This window comes from Ursus americanus, chromosome 22 (assembly GCF_024610735.1).
Source record: "Ursus americanus isolate L20-20 chromosome 22, mUrsAme1.1.p, whole genome shotgun sequence".
In the NCBI taxonomy this organism is placed as follows: Eukaryota; Metazoa; Chordata; class Mammalia; order Carnivora; family Ursidae; genus Ursus; species Ursus americanus.
Genome location: NC_142148.1, coordinates 53396286 through 53415175, shown reverse-complemented (window position 1 = coordinate 53415175; position 18890 = coordinate 53396286). Strand labels below are relative to the sequence as shown.

The 18890-nt window shown below is 44.0% G+C and overlaps 1 protein-coding gene across 10 annotated transcripts in view; it reads right to left on the bottom strand.

Moving 5' to 3' along the window:
• ENTPD6 (ectonucleoside triphosphate diphosphohydrolase 6) overlaps positions 1–18890 on the bottom strand; it is a 53427-nt gene that overhangs the window by 17789 nt on the left and 16748 nt on the right. For all 10 annotated transcript variants that reach the window (XM_045810885.2, XM_045810886.2, XM_045810887.2 and 7 more), the window contains 7 exons: positions 17277–17353; positions 14927–15070; positions 13722–13797; positions 13010–13045; positions 11820–11908; positions 11037–11116; positions 10353–10417 (listed from right to left, as the gene is read on the bottom strand). In XM_045810885.2, coding sequence (XP_045666841.2) covers positions 10353–10417; positions 11037–11116; positions 11820–11908; positions 13010–13045; positions 13722–13797; positions 14927–15070; positions 17277–17353 — 567 coding nt within the window. The remainder of the gene's footprint in view (positions 1–10352; positions 10418–11036; positions 11117–11819; positions 11909–13009; positions 13046–13721; positions 13798–14926; positions 15071–17276; positions 17354–18890) is intronic.

Here is an 18890-nt window from a genome sequence, read left to right as displayed (position 1 = left end):
GAATTACGTCAGACCTGTCTACACAGACCAGGAATGAGAGAAAGGGTTAGGGGGGCATTTTTAAAGCTCTTTCAGAGAAAAACATGCAGCCAAGGATCCTTTATCCAGCAAGGCTGTCATTCAGAATTGATGGGGAAATAAAGACCTTCCAGAATCGCCAGTCATTGACCAATTTCGTAACCATGGAACCAGCCCTACAGGAGATATTAAGGGGGGTTCTATAAAAGTAAAAAGGCCCCAAGAGTGATACAGAACAGAAAGCCACAATCTATAGAAACAAAGACCTTACTGGCAACATGGCATCACTAAAATCATATCTCTCAATTATCAGGCTCAATGTAAATGGCCTAAATGCTCCCATAAACGCCACAGGGTTGCAGATTGGATAAAAAGACATGACCCATCCATTTGCTGTCTAAAAGAGACTCATTTTGAACCTAAAGATACATTCAGACTGAAAGCAAAGGGATGGAGTACCATCTTTCATGCCAATGGATCTCAAAAGAAAGCTGGGGTAGCAATTCTCATATCAGACAGATTGGATATTAAACTAAAGACTATAGTTAGAGACACAGAAAGGCACTATATTATTCTTAAAGGATGTATCCAACAAGTGGATATGACAATTATAAATATATATGTCCCCACCAGGGGAGCAGCAAGATACACAAGTCAACTCTTAACCACAATAAAGAGATATAGAGATAAAAATATGCTAATAGTAGGGGACCTCAACACTCCACTATCAGAAATAGACAGAGCACCGGAGCAGAAAATCAACAGAGAAACAAGAGCTTTGAATGCCATACTCGACGAGTTGGACCTCATAGATATATATAGAACACTACACCCCAGAACCAAAGAATACTCATTCTATTCTAATACCCATGGAACATCCTCAAGAATAGACCATGTTCTAGGGTCACAAAACAGGTCTCAACCGATACCAAAAGACTGAAATTATTCCCTGCATATTCTCAGACCACAATGCTTTGAAATTGGAACTCAACCACAAGGAAAAATTTGGAAGAAACTCAAACACTTGGAGACTAAGAGCCATCCTGCTCAGGAATGATTCGATAAACCAGGAAATCAAAAATCAATTTAAACAATTTATGGAGACCAAAGAGAATGAAAACACAATGGTCCAAAACCTAGGGGATACTGCAAAGGCAGTCCTAAGGGGGAAATACAAGCCATCCAAGCCTCACTCAAAAGAACAGAAAAATCTAAAATGCAGTTTTTATATTCTCACTTCAAGAAGCTGGAACAGCAACAGAGGGACAGGCCTAATCCACGCGCGAGGAAGCAGTTGACCAAGATTAGAGCAGAAATCAATGAATTAGAAACCAGGAGTACAGTAGAGCAAATCAACAGAACTAGAAGCTGGTTCTTTGAGAGAATTAATAAAATTGACAGACCACTGGCAAGACTTATCCAAAAGAATAGAGAAAGGACCCAAATTAATAAAATTATGAATGAGGGGCGCCTGGGTAGTGCAGTCGTTAAAGCGTCTGCCTTCGGCTCAGGGCGTGATCCCAGCGTTCCGGGATCGAGTCCCACATCGGGCTCCTCTGCTGGGAGCCTGCTTCTTCCTCTCTTACTCACCTGCTCTGTTCCCTCTCTCGCTGGCTGTCTCTCTGTCACATAAATAAATAAAATCTTTAAAAAAATAAAAAAATAAATAAAATTATGAATGAAAAAGGAGAGGTCACAACCAACACCAATCAAATTGGAAGGATTATTAAAAACTTTTATCAACAGCTTTATGCCAATAAATTAAGCAATCTCGAAGAGATGGAGGCCTTCCTGGAAACCTATAAACTACCAAGACTGAAACAGGAAGAAATTGATTTTTTAAACAGGCCAATTAATTATGAAGGGATTGAAACAGTGATAAACAACCTTCCAAAAAGCAAAACTCCAGGCCTGGACGGTTTTCCTGGGGAATTCTACCAAACATTCAAAGAAGAAATAATACCTATTCTCCTAAAGCTATTTCAAAAAATAGAAACAGAAGAAAAGCTACCAAACTCATTCTATGAGGCCAATATTACCTTGATCCCCAAACCAGGCAAAGACCCCATCAGAAAGGAAAATTACAGACCAATTTCCCTAATGAATGTGGACGCCAAAATCCTCAACAAGATCCTGGCTAATAGAATCCAACAGTACATTAAAAGGATTATTCATCTTGACCAAGTGGGATTCATTCCTGGGATGCAAGGGTGGTTCAACATTTGCAAATCTATCAGTATCTTAGATTTTATCCAGAAGGAAAAATTCAAAAATCATATGATTCTCTCAATAGATGCAGAAAAAGCATTGGACAAAATACAGCATCCTTTCCTGATTAAAACCCTTCAGAGTGTAGGAATAGAGGGTACATTTCTCAATCTCATAAAAACCACCTACGAAAAGCCTACAGCAAATACCATTCTCAATGGGGGAAAAGCTGGAAGCCTTTCCCTTAAGATCAGGAACACGACAAGGATGCCCACTCTCACTATTATTCTTCAACTTAGTACTAGAAGTCCTTGCAGCAGCAATCAGACAACAAAAAGGGATAAAAGGTCTCCAAATCGGCAAAGAAGATGTCAAAATGTCTCTCTTCGCAGATGACATGATACTCTATATGGAAAACCCAAAGGAATCCACTCCCAAACTACTAGAACTTATAGAGCAATTCAGTAATGTGGCGGGATACAAAATCAATGCTCAGAAATCAGTTGTATTTCTATACATGAATAATGAGACTGAAGAAAGAGACATTACGGAATCCATCCCATTTACAATAGCACCAAAAACCATACGTTACCTTGGAATTAACCAGAGACGTAAAGGGCCTATATTCTAGAAACTACAAATATCACTCTTGAAAGACATTGAGGAAGACACAAAAAGATGGAAAAATATTCCATGCTCATGGATCAGAAGAATTAACATAGTTAACATGTCCATGCTACCCAGAGTAATCTACACTTTCAATGCTATCCCGATCAAAATACCGAGGACATTTTTCAAAGAACTGGAAAAAATAGTTCTTAAATTTGTATGGAACCAGAAAAGACCCCGAATCTCCAAGGAACTGTTGAAAAGGAAAAACAAAGCTGGGGGCATCACAATGCCGGATTTCGAGCTGTACTACAAAGCTGTGATCACAAAGACAGCATGGTACTGGCACAAAAACAGACACATAGACCAATGGAACAGAATAGAGAACCCAGAAATGGACCCTCGGCTCTTTGGGCAACTAATCTTTGATAAAGCAGGAAAAAACATCCGGTAGAAAAAAGACAGTCTCTTCAATAAATGGTGCTGGGAAAATTGGACAGCTACATGCAAAAGAATGAAACTTGACCACTCTCTCACACCATACACAAAGATTAACTCCAAATGGATGAAAGAACTCGATGTGAGACAGGAATCCATCAACATCCTAGAGGAGAACATAGGCAGCAACCTCTACGACATCGGCCAAAGCAACCTTTTTCATGACACATCTCCAAAGGCAGGAGAAACAAAAGAAAAAATGAACTTGTGGGACTTCATCAAGATAAAAAGCTTCTGCACAGCCAAGGAAACAGTCAAAAAAACTAAGAGGCAGCCCACGGAATGGGAGAAGATATTTGCAAACGATACTACAGATAAAAGACTAGTATCCAAGATCTACAAAGAACTTCTCAAACTCAATACGCGAGAAACAATAAACAAATCATAAAATGGGCAGAAGATATGAACAGACACTTTTCCAATGAAGACATACAAATGGCTAACAGACACATGAAAAAATGTTCAAAGTCATTAGCCATCAGGGAAATTCAAATCAAAACCACACTAAGATACCACCTTACGCCAGTTAGAATGGCAAAAATTGACAAGGCAAGAAACAACAATTGTTGGAGAGGATGTGGAGAAAGGGGATCCCTCCTACATTGTTGGTGGGAATGCAAGTTGGTACAGCCACTCTGGAAAACAGTGTGGAGGTCCCTTAAAAAGTTAAAAATTGAGCTACCCTATAGAGCCATTGCACTACTGGGTATTTACCCCAAAGATACAGACATAGTGAAGAGAAGGGCCACATGCACCCCAATGTTCATAGCAGCATTGTCCACAATAGCTAAATTGTGGAAGGAGCCGAGATGCCCTTCAACAGATGACTGGATTAAGAAGTTGTGGTCCATATATACACTGGAATATTACTCAGCTATCAGAAAGATCGACTTCTCAACATTTGCTGCAACATGGATGGCACTGGAGGAGATAATGCTAAGTGAAATAAGTCAAGCAGAGAAAGACAATTATATGGTTTCTCTAATCTATGGAACATAAGAACTAGGAAGATCGGTAGGAGAAGAAAGGGATAAAGAAAGGGGGGGTAATCAGAAGGGGGAATGAAGCATGAGAGACTATGGACTCTGAGAAACAAACTGAGGGCTTCAGAGGGGAGGGGGTGGGGGAATGGGATAGGCTGGTGATGGATAGTAAGGAGGGCACGTATTGCATGGTGCACTGGGTGTTATAGGCAACTAATGAATCATCGAACTTTACATCAGAAACCAGGGATGTACTGTACAGTGACTAACATAATATAATAAAAAAAATTAAAAAAAATTTGTCAGCAAGAAACAGTTTGGGATGATGGCTGACTTTGTCTAGTGTCTCATGAAGCAGTCTAAACACAGTTGTTAAGAACAATTAAATAAAATTTTTAGGTGAACTTTTAACAATAAGTATGTTTTATGGTATGTGTACTTAAAAATTAGTTTCCCAAATCTTTCAGATAAGCTGAAGCTTTAAACTTTTGCTAAATGATGAATTAAGTTAAATTCACTGAATATCCAGACCAAATAAATAAAACACCAAACATAGGTTTATACACTTTTAACTGCTGAACAAAGATTTATACACTATTACTTCCTTTTACAGAAGAACTAAAAGGCATTTGGGTCATGAGTAAGCATATGTCTCTAGAAATCATTATACGTATTCATAAGTTTGCCATTCCAAACAATGCTGGTATGACAGTTCACTACTGCTTACTTCTTAGTCAAGGGTTCTAAGGGTTAATTCTAACTAATATATGTAACTAAAATTACTAGAAATAATATAAGAGAAACAAGTCTGTATGCAAGGAAAGTAAGATGTGTTTTTGGTAAGAAGAGGTATGAGGTATGAAGAGGCATTTGTGTTAAGGGAAAATAAGGCAAAGTAAATTTGTTCCAAGTAAAACTGGTTATTTCCAGATGGGAAAGAAGAAGATAAAGACAGATTAAATGGAAAGCTAGAAATACAGAGACAGAAAATCTTACCTGGCGTGGTTGACTAAAACTGAATGAATTTAACAGTTATAAAATGAAGCTTTAAAATCAGTAGTGTACTTATACAAAACCAAAATTGAATGTTCTTTCACCCGCTGAAAGGATAGTTTTTTGGGAGTGGCCTGCTCCTGATAAGACTGTGAAAGGCTTTTTGTCACCTTCTAAGTAACCAGTCTTCAAAAAGCAGATTATGTTTTATCAAAATAATTTCCGTGTTTTATCAGGTCTTTGATCCGCTTTGCTCACAACTACATAACGTTCTGTATTTGCCCTTAAAATCCTTTGTCACTTTGGTTAAACAGATAAGTAATGCTTCATAATGATCTGTGATCCTATTTAGTCAAGTGTCCAAATCTTGTGATATTTTCGACAAATTTCCAAAATCAAATGCTAAATTAATTTTTTTATGGCCTTAAACTCAGTTTGAGATTCTCAAGAGGGCCCCTAGAACATTTAAAAAAATATGCGCTCTCTCGTTACAAAAAATAAATGTTGGTACTGAGTTTATCTGGTATGTTAAATTACCTGGTAGGCATGTCAAACAAGTGATGATAAGCCTTCCTAGCTTCTACCATACAGGTAAATGTTATTAACATAAGTATCACAGAAATTGTATGAAATTCCTAAAATTTTGATATGCCCAGGTATAATGTTATCAGTCATAATTCTAGCTATTACCTTAAAATACTGCTTACCACAGAAATAACCAGACTTGTCAATTCTGCTACAATGATCTCTCATCAGATCTTTAACAATGGGCCTCTTAAGTCTTTTGTCACTGACAGTTACTGTATCACTCTGATGCTTTGTAAAAGCGTTCCCGCAAAAGCACTTCCCTTCAAGGAGATTCAAGAAAAGGACTTTTAACAAGTGGACATGTCAAAAACTTGTCAGAAACCAGGAGGTTTCTGATAACCTTAAAGACCATAAAACTGGGCTAGGTAAGAATTTCCAGAACAAAAGGGAAAACTGGATTTAAGGGGAACAACTATTAATTATATGGAACTGAATAAACAGAGGAGGATTATAATTCTTATACGTTTTTGTTTGAAACCCTGCCTCTTCTTTTATGTTTCATTTTTCCAGATTTATACAGATATTTACAATTACTTTTTCTCTCTACCTAATCCTTCCACGTTTGGAAACAGTGACTACTATTATTTTCATGGCAATATGGTTATGTGCGTAAGTTCAGGAAGAATCTGTTCTCCTTCTGTCTCCAGGATACAACTGCAAACACTGGTTATATTACCAAGGCTTTGACTGGAATGTCATATTTGAGAAGGATGTGTGTAAATTCAGATATGACCAGACAGCTTTAAAGAACTAAGGGTGACTTTATGAAGCCAATGAAGTCCCTTGTAAAAATCAGCCTGGTACCTTGCTTGCAGGATTCCCAGCATCCTTACCAGGTGAGTAAACAAGGTTGTTTCCTGGCAGGCACAGGAACCCATAATATTTTGGGGATCTCTAGAAGAAAGCATTCACCCAAATCTAAAGGCATTGCAGGTGAAGTCTGATGGCCTGGACTTGACCTTCTAGCTTCAAGAGGTTTTTAAAAACTTCAATCTGAGATTCCTTATGAAAAGTTCTGGCAAAGAGGATTAAAAGAGCCTAAATGGTCAATCACTATTCTTGCTGCACTTATGCAAGTAATCAGACCAACTTTATTGACACTAGACTTAATCTGCAAACAAATTAGTCTTATTGTGGTTATCTTTGGTAGAAATGGGTTGACTGTAGAAAGAAAAATTACGTTTCAGTAGAAACCACATACACTTGTGGGTATTAGATTCTACTCCTGCTGTCTTTGAGGTTTTGTTTTCTGCCTGTAAGTTGGGACTGGATCCTCATTATTCTACCTTCCTCCGATATTTGGCTGTAACTCTTCAAATTAACATTTCCAGTTTTTCCTCTCACCCCTCTGACTTGGAATCACTGAGAATTAAAACTGCTCTCTTTTCAAAGCCATGCAACCTAGGCTGGATGCTTTGGTAACAACTTCAAAGCAATCACCACAACAGCTCGTGTACAGATAATCTTCATGCCTGCTGCTGTGTGGACCACTCAGAAAGATCACCAAAGACATTGAAACCGCAACAGGAAAACCTATCAGTTTGCCGCTGCCTGCTTTCACTCTGTCTGAAGGTGCTTCAAGCCAGACATCTAGAAATCTTGTCAACTGGCTGCCTTCAGAACACAGGAACTGGGATTATGATCTGCTCCAATCATTAACCACTATTTTTTATTTCCACAGAAATGCTTTTTATTAAATACCTGATTTCTTCCACCACAGGCCTAACTTTGGGAGCCCACCTGCAACACTGCCTCCTGAAATGAGACACAACTGTCTAACTGAACTCATTGACAACCGGGACTGAGAGCCTGGTTCAGTGAGATGGAGCAATCTAGCAGCTTGATTTCTGGACTGTGAAACTTCCTAGGGAAGAGGGAGTAAAATACATGACCCCGAAATATGCAACTTTGGCATGTGGACTATTTTGAGCTAACGACAATCTAGACCCAGCAGATTCAAGAAAAACTTTTATTTTTCTCTTAAATATCTAAAAGAATTTAGATAGGAGGTCTGGCCCAGAAAGAAAGCTGTTACCCGAGATGTTTTTAAGAATGACCTCTAGGAGGGCACGTATTGCATGGTGCACTGGGTGTTATACGCAAGTAATGAGTCATGGAACTTTACATCAAAAACTAGGGATGCACTGTATAGTGACTAATATAATAAAAAAATTAAAAAAAAAAAAAAGAATGACCTCTGTATGCAAGGGCAAACATCTAATGACCAAACATCCGCTCTTCTTATTGCCCTGTGAATCACCCTCCTCCCCTTTAAAGACCCAGACCTCTATCTTATCCCTTAGTTCCGGACGGCACATAAGTCTCAATTGCCTGACCTATCCTTGTGTGTCATATTCTTATGGGGCTCCTGTACATACATAATTACATTTGTTTTTCTATTAATCTGTCTCATGTGAATTTAATTAATAGACAGGCCCAAAGAAGCTTGAAAGACAGAAGAAAAGTTCTTCCTCCCCAATACTAGTAATGAAGGCACTGGAGGGCCAAAGGAACACTCTTCCTTTTTGCCAGATGAGACCTGACCTGTGGAAGCATTCCAGGTCAACTAGGGGAGGCAAGCCTTTCTCTATCACATAAGCTGCCACAAAGCCTCATGAGTTCTAGAAACATAGCCACACCTAGCTTACATGCACTGAGGGGCGTCAGGGTTCCAGGCATCGGGCCAAGTGCTGTTCAGTCCACTGTCACAACCACCCTCATAGAAGGGGAGCCAACACCACCCGATTTTATAGATTAATGAGGTTGCAAGTAAGCCTGGCAGGGCCATGTATCTGTGCTGCCCCACAACACAAAATCTGGGGCCCCACAAATAACAAAGGAAGTGTGGTGGTTGGCCTCCAAGGCTGGCTCCACAATGCCACCCTCAAGGATGTGCATGCTGAGAAGTGAGTCCCTATGCCTGCTCGTGATTCTCGCCTGCACCTGCTTTTACCAGCAGAATGTGCAGGATATGACGGCATGTGACTTCAGGGTAGTCTTCATTCCTGAGCTGCCAGGGAGAAGTGTGGGGGGAGGCTACGTGGGGGAGCACCGAGGTGTAACACATTCACCCAGCCACCCCAGCTGTCACCACACAAGACCCCAGGGATCCAGGAGAGCCACTGCCCAGCTCAAGCCTGTGCAATCACGAGATGCTGTAATAAAATGATGGCTACTTGCTTGTTTCAACGGTTAGTGTCTTTATTGTGTACCTGTTGTGCAACGACAGATAACACAATAGGGAGATGTTTCCTCTGGAGAAAGGAGCTGTCCACACCCTTCTTGGCAGTTGTTACAGCCCCATGTGCCCCAAGTAGGCACTTCATGCAGCTGATGGGTTTAAGGCTAGCCCTGGACACTTGGGTACCTGCCTTCTTCCTGATGGCTAAATAGGTGTTTTCTAGCCATAGAGTGAAAGCTGCAAGTATTTCTGAGACATGGAAATGTTTTTGGCTTGCAACAGAGGAATACCACAATGAGGTTAAACACCAGGATTTGAAATAAGACGTACGTGAAAAACAAAAATTCCAGTCAGAACAACCAGGCCCTTGGAAGAAGTGCAGAGAAGTGCTAGGCCTGTGGAGGGGAGCAGGTATGGGGCAAGGAAAGGCAGGGTTGAGGGAAGGGCATGTGGCTGGAGCATATGTGTGGGCTTACATGCACACATCTGGACCAGAGGCATGGGTCAAGGCCTTTGGGCCATGATCGATGTCATGAGGAAAGACAGGCCAATGCCAGCCTCAGAGCAGTGTTCCCCTACTCCCAAATTGGGACAGTGATCCCCTAAGACCTCCTAAGATTTCATGTACCCTGGTGGCCAGCTCTAGGCTTCTCCTCAGCCAGGCCAGTCAGGAAAGATCAGAGAAGGCCCGGGAGGAACATCCTGTCCTGACATAGGTTCCACCTCCACTTCAATGCCACGTCAGTAGAAAGGGCCAAGTCCATGTTTAATGATCCTTCACAGAGCAAGAGAAGATGGAGGGACATCCTCACAACACCAGAATCACTGTGAATGAGGGAAAAACTCTCTCAGGCTCCACAGCAGCAGCCCCAGAATCACCTCCTCAGGCCCTTCCTGTACTATCATGAAGAATAAGATTCCCTTCAGATGCTTAAAAACCAGTCCACTCCAAATGCAGGTGAAGACTAAACACAGTTACTTGGTGGCTAAAATCCCACAGCTCAGTGTTTGAGAAATGAATTCTCCAGCATCTCTTCCTTTTAAAAAATAACTTAGCATGTACATAGGTAAAACACATCACCATCTGTCAGCATCGTGGTGCCCACTGACGCGATGTGGGGTGCATTCTTCCCCATACATCCCTCCTAGGCTCCCCTAGTCCTGCAGACCAGGGCCCAGTGGGCTGCTGTGACGGTGGAGGTCAGGAGCACCTATCCTGAAGGGCTCCTCAAGCCTGCTGAGCAAGGAGGGCTCTGAACTCTCATTCCACTCACCAGGTTTCCCCTCCATGCCACCTAGAATCGCCAGCCGCGCCGACATCAAACCGAGCCCCAGGTAGCTGTGGAAAGAAAATCCTGGGTGAGGGGCTGGACTGCCACGGGAAGCGCTGGGTAACATCTTCAATCCTGCCTCCAGTATGCTCACCTGGCCTGAATCCAAAACAAGTGGGAAAGGGAGGAAACCTGTGGCGAGGCAGTAGACTTTCTGCTTCTAGAAGCCTCTCTTTATGGGAGTTAGGGCATTCAGTTCAACAAATGAAAGCCTATTATTTAAGCGGAGCTTGCCTAGGAGCTGTGGATGCTAGTGAACAACACAGATGTGCCCTGATCTTTATGGAGTGCATATGCTTTACACCAAGAATCTACTGAAGGTGCCATGTGGTAAACAGATGGCCAAGAAAATTCCTGCACAATCCATGGGCTCTTCCCCACCGTTTAGAAACCTCCTCCAAAGCACAACAAAATAAGCACCAAAAAAAAAAAAGTGATTTTACTGCAGGTGAATTGACAAATAAAGTGGGGAGAAGGCAGGAGGAGGAAGGAACAGCAAGGGAGGAGGAAGTGCTGGATGGAGAGCCTCCAGCAGGGGGTGGTTCTGGGTGCTCTGGTCACCGCACAGGGCTGGCTGAGTCACATTCCTGGATGGGCAGCCTCTCCACCCCCGCTCCCAAAACAAACCTGTAAGAATAGAGCTTGTAGGTCCGATTAAACATCTGGAGTGATGTCAGGTAGCCAGGCGGGGAGGTCTGGAGGGTGTCCTGAAGGAGAACGTGAGGGTTGCTATCCTTCCTGCTGGTCTTTCTTATGAGAAGACCAGAGTATTCACAGATGTATTCAATTAAATTAGTTTTTCATTAAGTCACACGTTGCAAAACAGTTTCAACAAGCAATGAAAAGTAAAACATCCAAAATGAAAAAATGTTTTTTCTCCTTATAACTAACATTTACCATTCTGACAAATATGGCCCAACGGAGACAATTATGAGTAAATGTAAGTGCTCTTCCACTGTAAACTAAAAATAATAATAAAAAAGTGGTGGGTGAGGAAGGCACTGTGGTTAAAGCAGCAGACGGTCTAGACAAAGCATTTTCATCTCCTTTACAATGTCCCACAGGGCCTGAGGCTCTCTCCCCTTCTGGGAGTCAGACTCAGTAATGGCCTCCCCCTCCGGCTTGCCCTGGGGGAAAGGGGGACATCTCACATCCTATGGCCCTCAAGGTTTCAGGTAGCATCTAATTTATCACCCCACAGAAGATCAAATTTCCATTTTTTTCCCCCAGGTAGAGTTAAAATCAAGTAAAGAAGCATTAACTGGGAACGAATTTGGCCATCAGGGCAGGAACTGACCGCACAGGCCCACAGGCACCAGGTCAACGGGCCTCCCCCTAGGGGCTGCGACTCCCGGGTGCAGGTGGCCTTTGGAGGGTGGGGGCCACAGTGGGGCGGCAAGGGCCGGTTACCTCAACTCCCGGAAGGAAGGTGATCTGAGTGGATCCCCCGCCCAAATCCAGCATGCCCACACTGCTCCTTCCTGGGGTTTTCAAACTGCCTGGAACAGAGCGAGCAGAAACCAACACAGCACTGCCACATTAGTAAATAGATGAGAACAGCCAAAAAAGTAAAGACAGTTTAGGAGCCAAGCCCCTCAGTGGAAAAAAAAACAGAGAAACAGCTGTGGGTATTTATCAATCTCCATGGAAGGATGCACATGTTTAAGGGACATTAACGTGGCTCTGCCAGCTGTGGCTTTAATTTGAACATTAGACAACACTGACCTTCAGCAGAGAAGCGGGGCCTGCCATATCTACGGCTCACCCCCAGAGACACTGACTCCCATCACATCCCTTCATGCCCAGAGGCAAGCTTTCCCCCAGCACCATGCTCCTAATGTGTCCCTTAACATGGCTCTCCATCCCCAAGGGGCAAATTCTGCTACAAAGCTTCTTTCTTTTTCATACATGTGTCTCACACACACTGGTCTTTGCCATAATTACAATAAAGGGACAAAAATTAACCTATGCTGAGAATAAGAAAAATGACTCCTTGCCATCTTGTTCCAAGAACAGACGTTTGTTTCCTGTTCTATCTACAGCAGAGGAATTCAATTCTAAGGTGAAGAGCATTCCCAGCACGTTTAATACCTGAAAGGAAGACTGGTTTTATTCATGACTTCCCTCGGAAATGAGAGGACAGGGCCCCTGGCTGATGTGGCTGCAGGAAGCAGGAGCTACGCTGGAGAAAACCAGGCTACAGAGAAGCTCCTTTCCCTAGCATTTTACCTGTGAGCTTGACGCCCACCCTGATGAGCCCCCACCAACCCAAGCCAGCACCACTGAAGAGACCCAAGGGGTTATTTTAAAGAGTAGAACTGAGGGGCGCCTGGGTGGCACAGCAGTTAAGCGTCTGCCTTTGGCTCAGGGCGTGATCCTGGCGTTATGGGATCGAGCCCCACATCAGGCTCCTCCGCTATGAGCCTGCTTCTTCCTCCCCCACTCCCCCAGCTTGTGTTCCCTCTCTCGCTGGCTAGCTCTCTATGTCAAATTAATAAATAAAATCTTAAAAAAAAATAAAGAGTAGAAATGAGACCTCTGCCATCAAGAATGGCATCTGTGGATGGTCAGGTTTCGGGGGAGCGGGGGGAAGAAAGTACCTGTTAGGAAGTTGACAGTGATCCACGCTGAAACGCCTACAAGAGAGGGTCACAGACAGCACGTGAATCACCCGAGATGCTGTAAGCAATACACGCACTCAAATGACCGTGTTGAGATTCCAGGAGCTCGAAGTGAGTGCCCCTCACTCCTTGGCCTCCAGATCAGCTATAGGAAAGGCATCAGTCATCAAGTCACCCGGCAGCTTCTGGCAGACCGTTCGAGAAGGTGCCATACTAAAACACTGCAATACTCTGCCAAATGTCACGTCTCTCCCTCCTATTCTTCACCGTGAACTTCCTCTTTTGAAAGAAAACCAAACGTTGCTCTCCCCTCCCCTGGTCATATTTTAAGATCGGGGCTGGTGAAGACCCTGCCAGTCTGTCCCAGCACTAACAATGCAGCAGCAGACTTCCAAATACGGTAGCAACTGGGGTTCTTTCTAAATGCTCCTACAGCTGAAAAGATGCTTTGTTTTCAGCACCTTCATCTGTGCCAGGTTTGGAGCTAGTTGAGACGAGAATCTGTCCTAATACAGGCCCCCCAAAGATCCTCTGAGACAGTTACGCTGTGAATGGAACGGGACAGTCACTGTAGTCCTTGCCTGCCCACGTCTGACTGAGGAGAAAGCTCCCACTTGGACCAACAGCAGCCCTGCACACGGTCCGTTTCCCAGGACAGCCTCGTCGCACAGAGGGCTTCTGGAGACCCTACCTTCATCTGTTCCGTTCATGATGGAAACACAGTCATCTCCTACAAGGAAGGGCGACGCCTTAAACACTTCTTTCACCTAAATATAAAGGGAGACATGTCTTTATCCTTTACAATTTAAAGTTCCCAACTACACCATGCTTTCAGCAGGTCATGACAAAACAGCAGAGGGTGTCAGCTGGTCCTGTGATGTGACAAAGCTCATGTTTTGTTTTAAATTTCTCAAATCCTCTGCAAGTGATATCCTTATCTACTGCCCGGGCTGGTGGAGGCAGATGCTACCCTGAAGAGCCCTGTCTTAAAGCCATTCTGGGCCGGAAGAGCTCAGGGGCACCTTGAGCCTGCTGGGCCCCCAAACACTGCCCTGCTTTGGACTGGAGACGAGGCAATGGAAGCCCACCACGGCAGAGCTCAGCCTGGGACCAAGGAGACAGCTCTGCAGCGGGGAGGTGAAGGCAGTGAGCGAGCAGCAGCATTTGGGTGCATTTCCTTCCCCATTTTTTATCAAGCACTGACACACAGAAACGTCAGGACATCTGCATATCCCAATTGCACCTGTGGCCCACAATCGGACTTGGGCATGTAAAGGTAACTTTTACGAGGGACCTGGACCAATGTGCAACAATTCATCATTTAGCGGCTGCATAGTTTAGAACTAGTACAGAGGATGAAGGGAACCATGTTGGTGAAAGCAGTTTCCCTAATATGCCTGACAATAAGAACCACCCAGGCACCTGTGAGAAACAAGGTTCGGAGTTTTATTGCAGGCCTGCCGCTAGGCCTGGGGGAAATTCGGGCCATGTGAGAGCCAGACCCTGGCAGGGGAAGGGTAAAGGCCTGCTCAGCACTTACACCTGTGGATCAGACCAAGAGAAGAACGGGCAGTTTCCATGAGAACACGCAGGCTGGAGGTGAAGTGTCAGGAACTCGGGCTTCTACAATCCTCTACAAGGATCTAGTGTCTACATGGAAGGGAGCCCTTTAAAAGGCTTCACCATATTCTTAAAACAAAGTAGCTGCTCTTACACAACACCAGGTTCATTCTAGAAAACAGGAACAGCTAAAGGTGACGCTATTAACATTTTGATATGTTTCCCTCTTCAGGAAGCTTCTACATGGCCCATTCAACAGTCCAACAACGGCTGAATATTTGGTGTTTTCAGTTATCATAAGCTATCCACCCCCCGGGGGGAAATGGGTAAGATCACCTTTTGCAGTAACTTTTGAGCCTTTTCTCCTGGTAAAAGACGTAAACCAGCTGTGGCCTTGAGGACCAAGGGGGTGGCCTTCCAGAAGTCAAAAGGAATGTCTTGTTTAGCAACATCCAGTAATTCCTGAATTCCTGAAGTGCTCTGTGAATATGGTAAAAGTAGGGTCTGTCAAAGCTCAGCATACAGGGTCACAGATGCTCCCCCAACCCTTTTGGTTTTATTAATTTATAGACACATTTTCTTCTAACTTTTCAAATCAGCAGAAAATGACTTAGCTGGTGCTGGTGAGTGTGAGGGGCACAGGGACCAGGCAGGTACAGAGCAGCACCCCGGCAGTGGAGCGTGGTGGGTGAAGACACACAAGAGGGTCCTGCTGTTTCTACGCTCTGGCAACCAAAACCCTGCCCAGCCCCATCACCAACCCTTACCGGGTGACCTCAGAGGCACTGTGACTCCCCCGGACATCATGAATGAATTTGGAGGTTCCTCACAGTGCTGAAAACCCCGAGGAATCATTTATATCTGCCAGAATGCTTGAGAGCCAAAAGTTGGCTAAGGCCCTGTGTCAGTGCAGAGGTGGGATAAAAACTTTGGTAAAGTCCTGCTGGGTATTACCAACAGCTGTAATGCTGCGGGAACAATTTGGCAATGTCTGCCGAGGGAGAAAACGTACATTCCTTTTAGTCCTTTTACATGCATCTCATTGTAAGAATTCATCTGAGATGGATGTCGTTGCATGTGTGGGTAATGAAGTTCAATAAGGTCTGACAAACTGTAGCCTTTCTTAGACATCATCTGAACATCCTTCGGGAGGGGACTGGTTCCATAAATTCAGTGTGCCTGTACACACTGCAATATCATTGCCAGCAAAATCAAGAAAGCTCTTCCCATCCTGATAGTAAATAATCTCTAGTTATATTGTTGAGTGACAAAAGCAAAGTACGTAACGAAGTGAATGCCATTCTACCGTGTATGTGAAATAAAAACGGGAGGGGGAAGAATACAGATGAATTTGCTCATAGGTATGTCAACTAGCTCTTGAAGGACACATAAGAAACGAGGGACGTCAGCGCTCCTAGGGAGACCGGAGCAAGAGGCGAGTTCTCACCATCTGCCCTGTGAGGCTGTGAAATATGTCCCACTTGAATGTCTGCTGCCTACTAAAACGAGTAAGGCTTTTCACATCTTTTAAGCTTATTCTAAAGCTATCTAATTTACTCATGTGTAACCTTATAGTCACTCTAACATCACTCATTTCAATCTTTGTTTTCAAGCCACAGGAAAGCAGGACTATGACTTCAGCATCTGAGATCAAGATGTACCTGTGGGCAGGAATGATGTATTACCTTTTTTTTTTTTTTTAAGATTTTATTTATTTATTTGAGAGAGAGACAGAGAGAGCACGAGCAGAGGTAGAGGCAGAAGGAGACTCCCCACTGAGGGGGAGCCTGATGCGGGGACCTGAGCCGAAGTCAGACGCTTTACTGATCGAGCCACCCGGGCGCCCTGATGTATCAGCTTTTAAGACATGCTTGGGGGCGCCTGGGTGGCACAGCGGTTAAGCGTCTGCCTTCGGCTCAGGGCGTGATCCCAGCGTTACGGGATCGAGCCCCACATCAGGCTCCTCCGCTATGAGCCTGCTTCTTCCTCTCCCACTCCCCCTGCTTGTGTTCCCTCTCTCGCTGACTGTCTCTATCTCTGTCGAATAAATAAATAAAATCTTAAAAAAAAAAAAAAAAAAAAAGACATGCTTGAATCAAAAGGGACTTGTAGGTGTGTCCCTACCTGGTCCATTTCATCAGCGCATTAGTGGAAACACAGGTGTCCTGTATTAGTGCAGCTATAAGCTTTAAGAGGTTGAGAAGTATAAAAGCTACAAATTTACAAAAATCATTATTTGACAGTTTAAATCACTTTTACACTTATTTGGTTTTGTGGATTTTGCATAACACACTTTTAACTTCAATTTTTTTTAGTCAACTTTTGTCATCTTCAGTCGGAGGAACTGAAACAAAAACAAACTCTCAAATACTGCTTTTTGTCAGTCTGTAGCCTTTGTGCTTGTGAACCGCACCAAGATTCCTGGGAGGCATACCTGGTGGCTGGGGGGAAGGGCCAGGGAAGCTGGGGTGTGGGGGAAGGTCGGAGGGTGGGGGTGGTGGTCCTCCTTTGGCCCCATGCGCTGTACCAGTTTCCCCCTGAATAGCATGAAAGGTCCCAGGGCAGCACCATCAGAGATGCTCTCCTCTGAAGAAGGCCTATGCACTCAAGAGAAAGGGAGCTGGCTTTAACAGACTGCACAGCCGGGAGACAAATCTGAAGAACAGACATGAGAGAAAGTCATTACCTTCTCAACGTCATCAGCATAAGCAGAAAGGCCTGGCTTCAGTGCTTTGAATGTCTCATGGGTCAACGTGGGAGTTTCTAAAAGGAAAACATTTAAAAAAAAAGTACAACCGTGAACATATACACGAATATATGAATATATACAGTTATGGCTAGCCACCCTTTTTAAAGGCAGACATCTGAAATCAGACCAATCCCCGAGTGACTGCCTCCTTAGCCCCGATAAACAAGATGAGCATTCTACCTGATGCTCTGGGCAGAACTTTTTAAAAAAACAACAACTTTACTGAGGTATAATTTACATACAGAACTACAGCCATCTAAACTGCTAAATCTTAACATGGCTAATTCTTGTTAAATTAATAGCGGACAGCGCAGATGACTCTAAACTGCAAATATAAAAGTTATTTCTCTATCCTGGAATGGACGTAGTATAGGTTCTAAAGAACGGTTTTTTTCCTTCTTTTAAAAACACGGAGTGTCTTAAACTATGAAGGCCCCGGATTCATGTGCATACAGCAGGGGTGTGTTCAGAGGCACACTGGTGGCCGAGGGATGCTGGCCCAAATTTGGACATGAAGACCCAAGAGGAAAAATCAGGAACAGAACTTTTTGAAAGGATGTCTCTTTGGAGATAAAACACTGGAATATGGCTATTAAAGAATTACGTGCTGACAAGCTGTCTTAAAAGCTTAAAAACCATTTTTGAAGGTAGGTAGGTCTGGCATATAAAAATTTAACTATTGAACTGAGTTAAAAAATAAAGCAGATGAAAAGTAAAACATACCATGACAGCTCTGGAGAGAGCTACCAATGTTGTCTGTTGCCACCAGCTCAGTTAAATGCCTAGAACAGTATCTACTTAAAAGGTATTGAGGGTCAGCAAAGGACCAGCTGTGGCCAATGGACCTACTGAGCAGTCGGGGGGAAAACACTCACTGGCTAGAAGCTGGAGGGTGACCCTCAGAGCTGGAGGGTACAAGAGGCGCCAGGGAAGGAGATCAAAGGGAGAAGGGACAGAGTGCAGAGCTGGGCAGAGACTGGGTCTCCCCACAGGGGCAGCTACAGGGAGAACACACACAAACTCCCTCCTCCCTCTTGCTGGAAGCCTGCGGGCTCCCACTCTGGGGTTATAATGGGGCTCAGGCTCCAGCTCCCTTCTCACTGCTGAAGCCACTTTCATCTGTCACTCTGACTGGACCCACTGGGCAGCATCATGTCAGTCTGGGTCCCAGGTCCTTGCTAGTTCATAACTTTCCCAGACTCTGCTGCATACTAACCTGCACCAGGGGCAACTTCCTGCCTTAAACTCTCCCAATGCAGCATCTGGCTCAAGTCATGATCCCAGCCACCTGACCTGCTGCTGAATGCTAGGACAGGCCAGGCCACCCAACACCCTCGGGGATCTCAGCTGCCCTCAGGTGGTCACCAGAAACTACTGTAAGGACAGTCAGGGACTCCTGGGAAATTTAGATTCCTGGGCCCCAAACTATGCCTGAACCAGCCTCTCTGGGAACCTGTATTTTTGACAAGCTCCCAGGTGAGTCCGAGGCAGGGCATCCAGCCCAACCACTGTCTCTAAGTGGAAGAGATCACAAGAGCTCTGCTGTGAGCA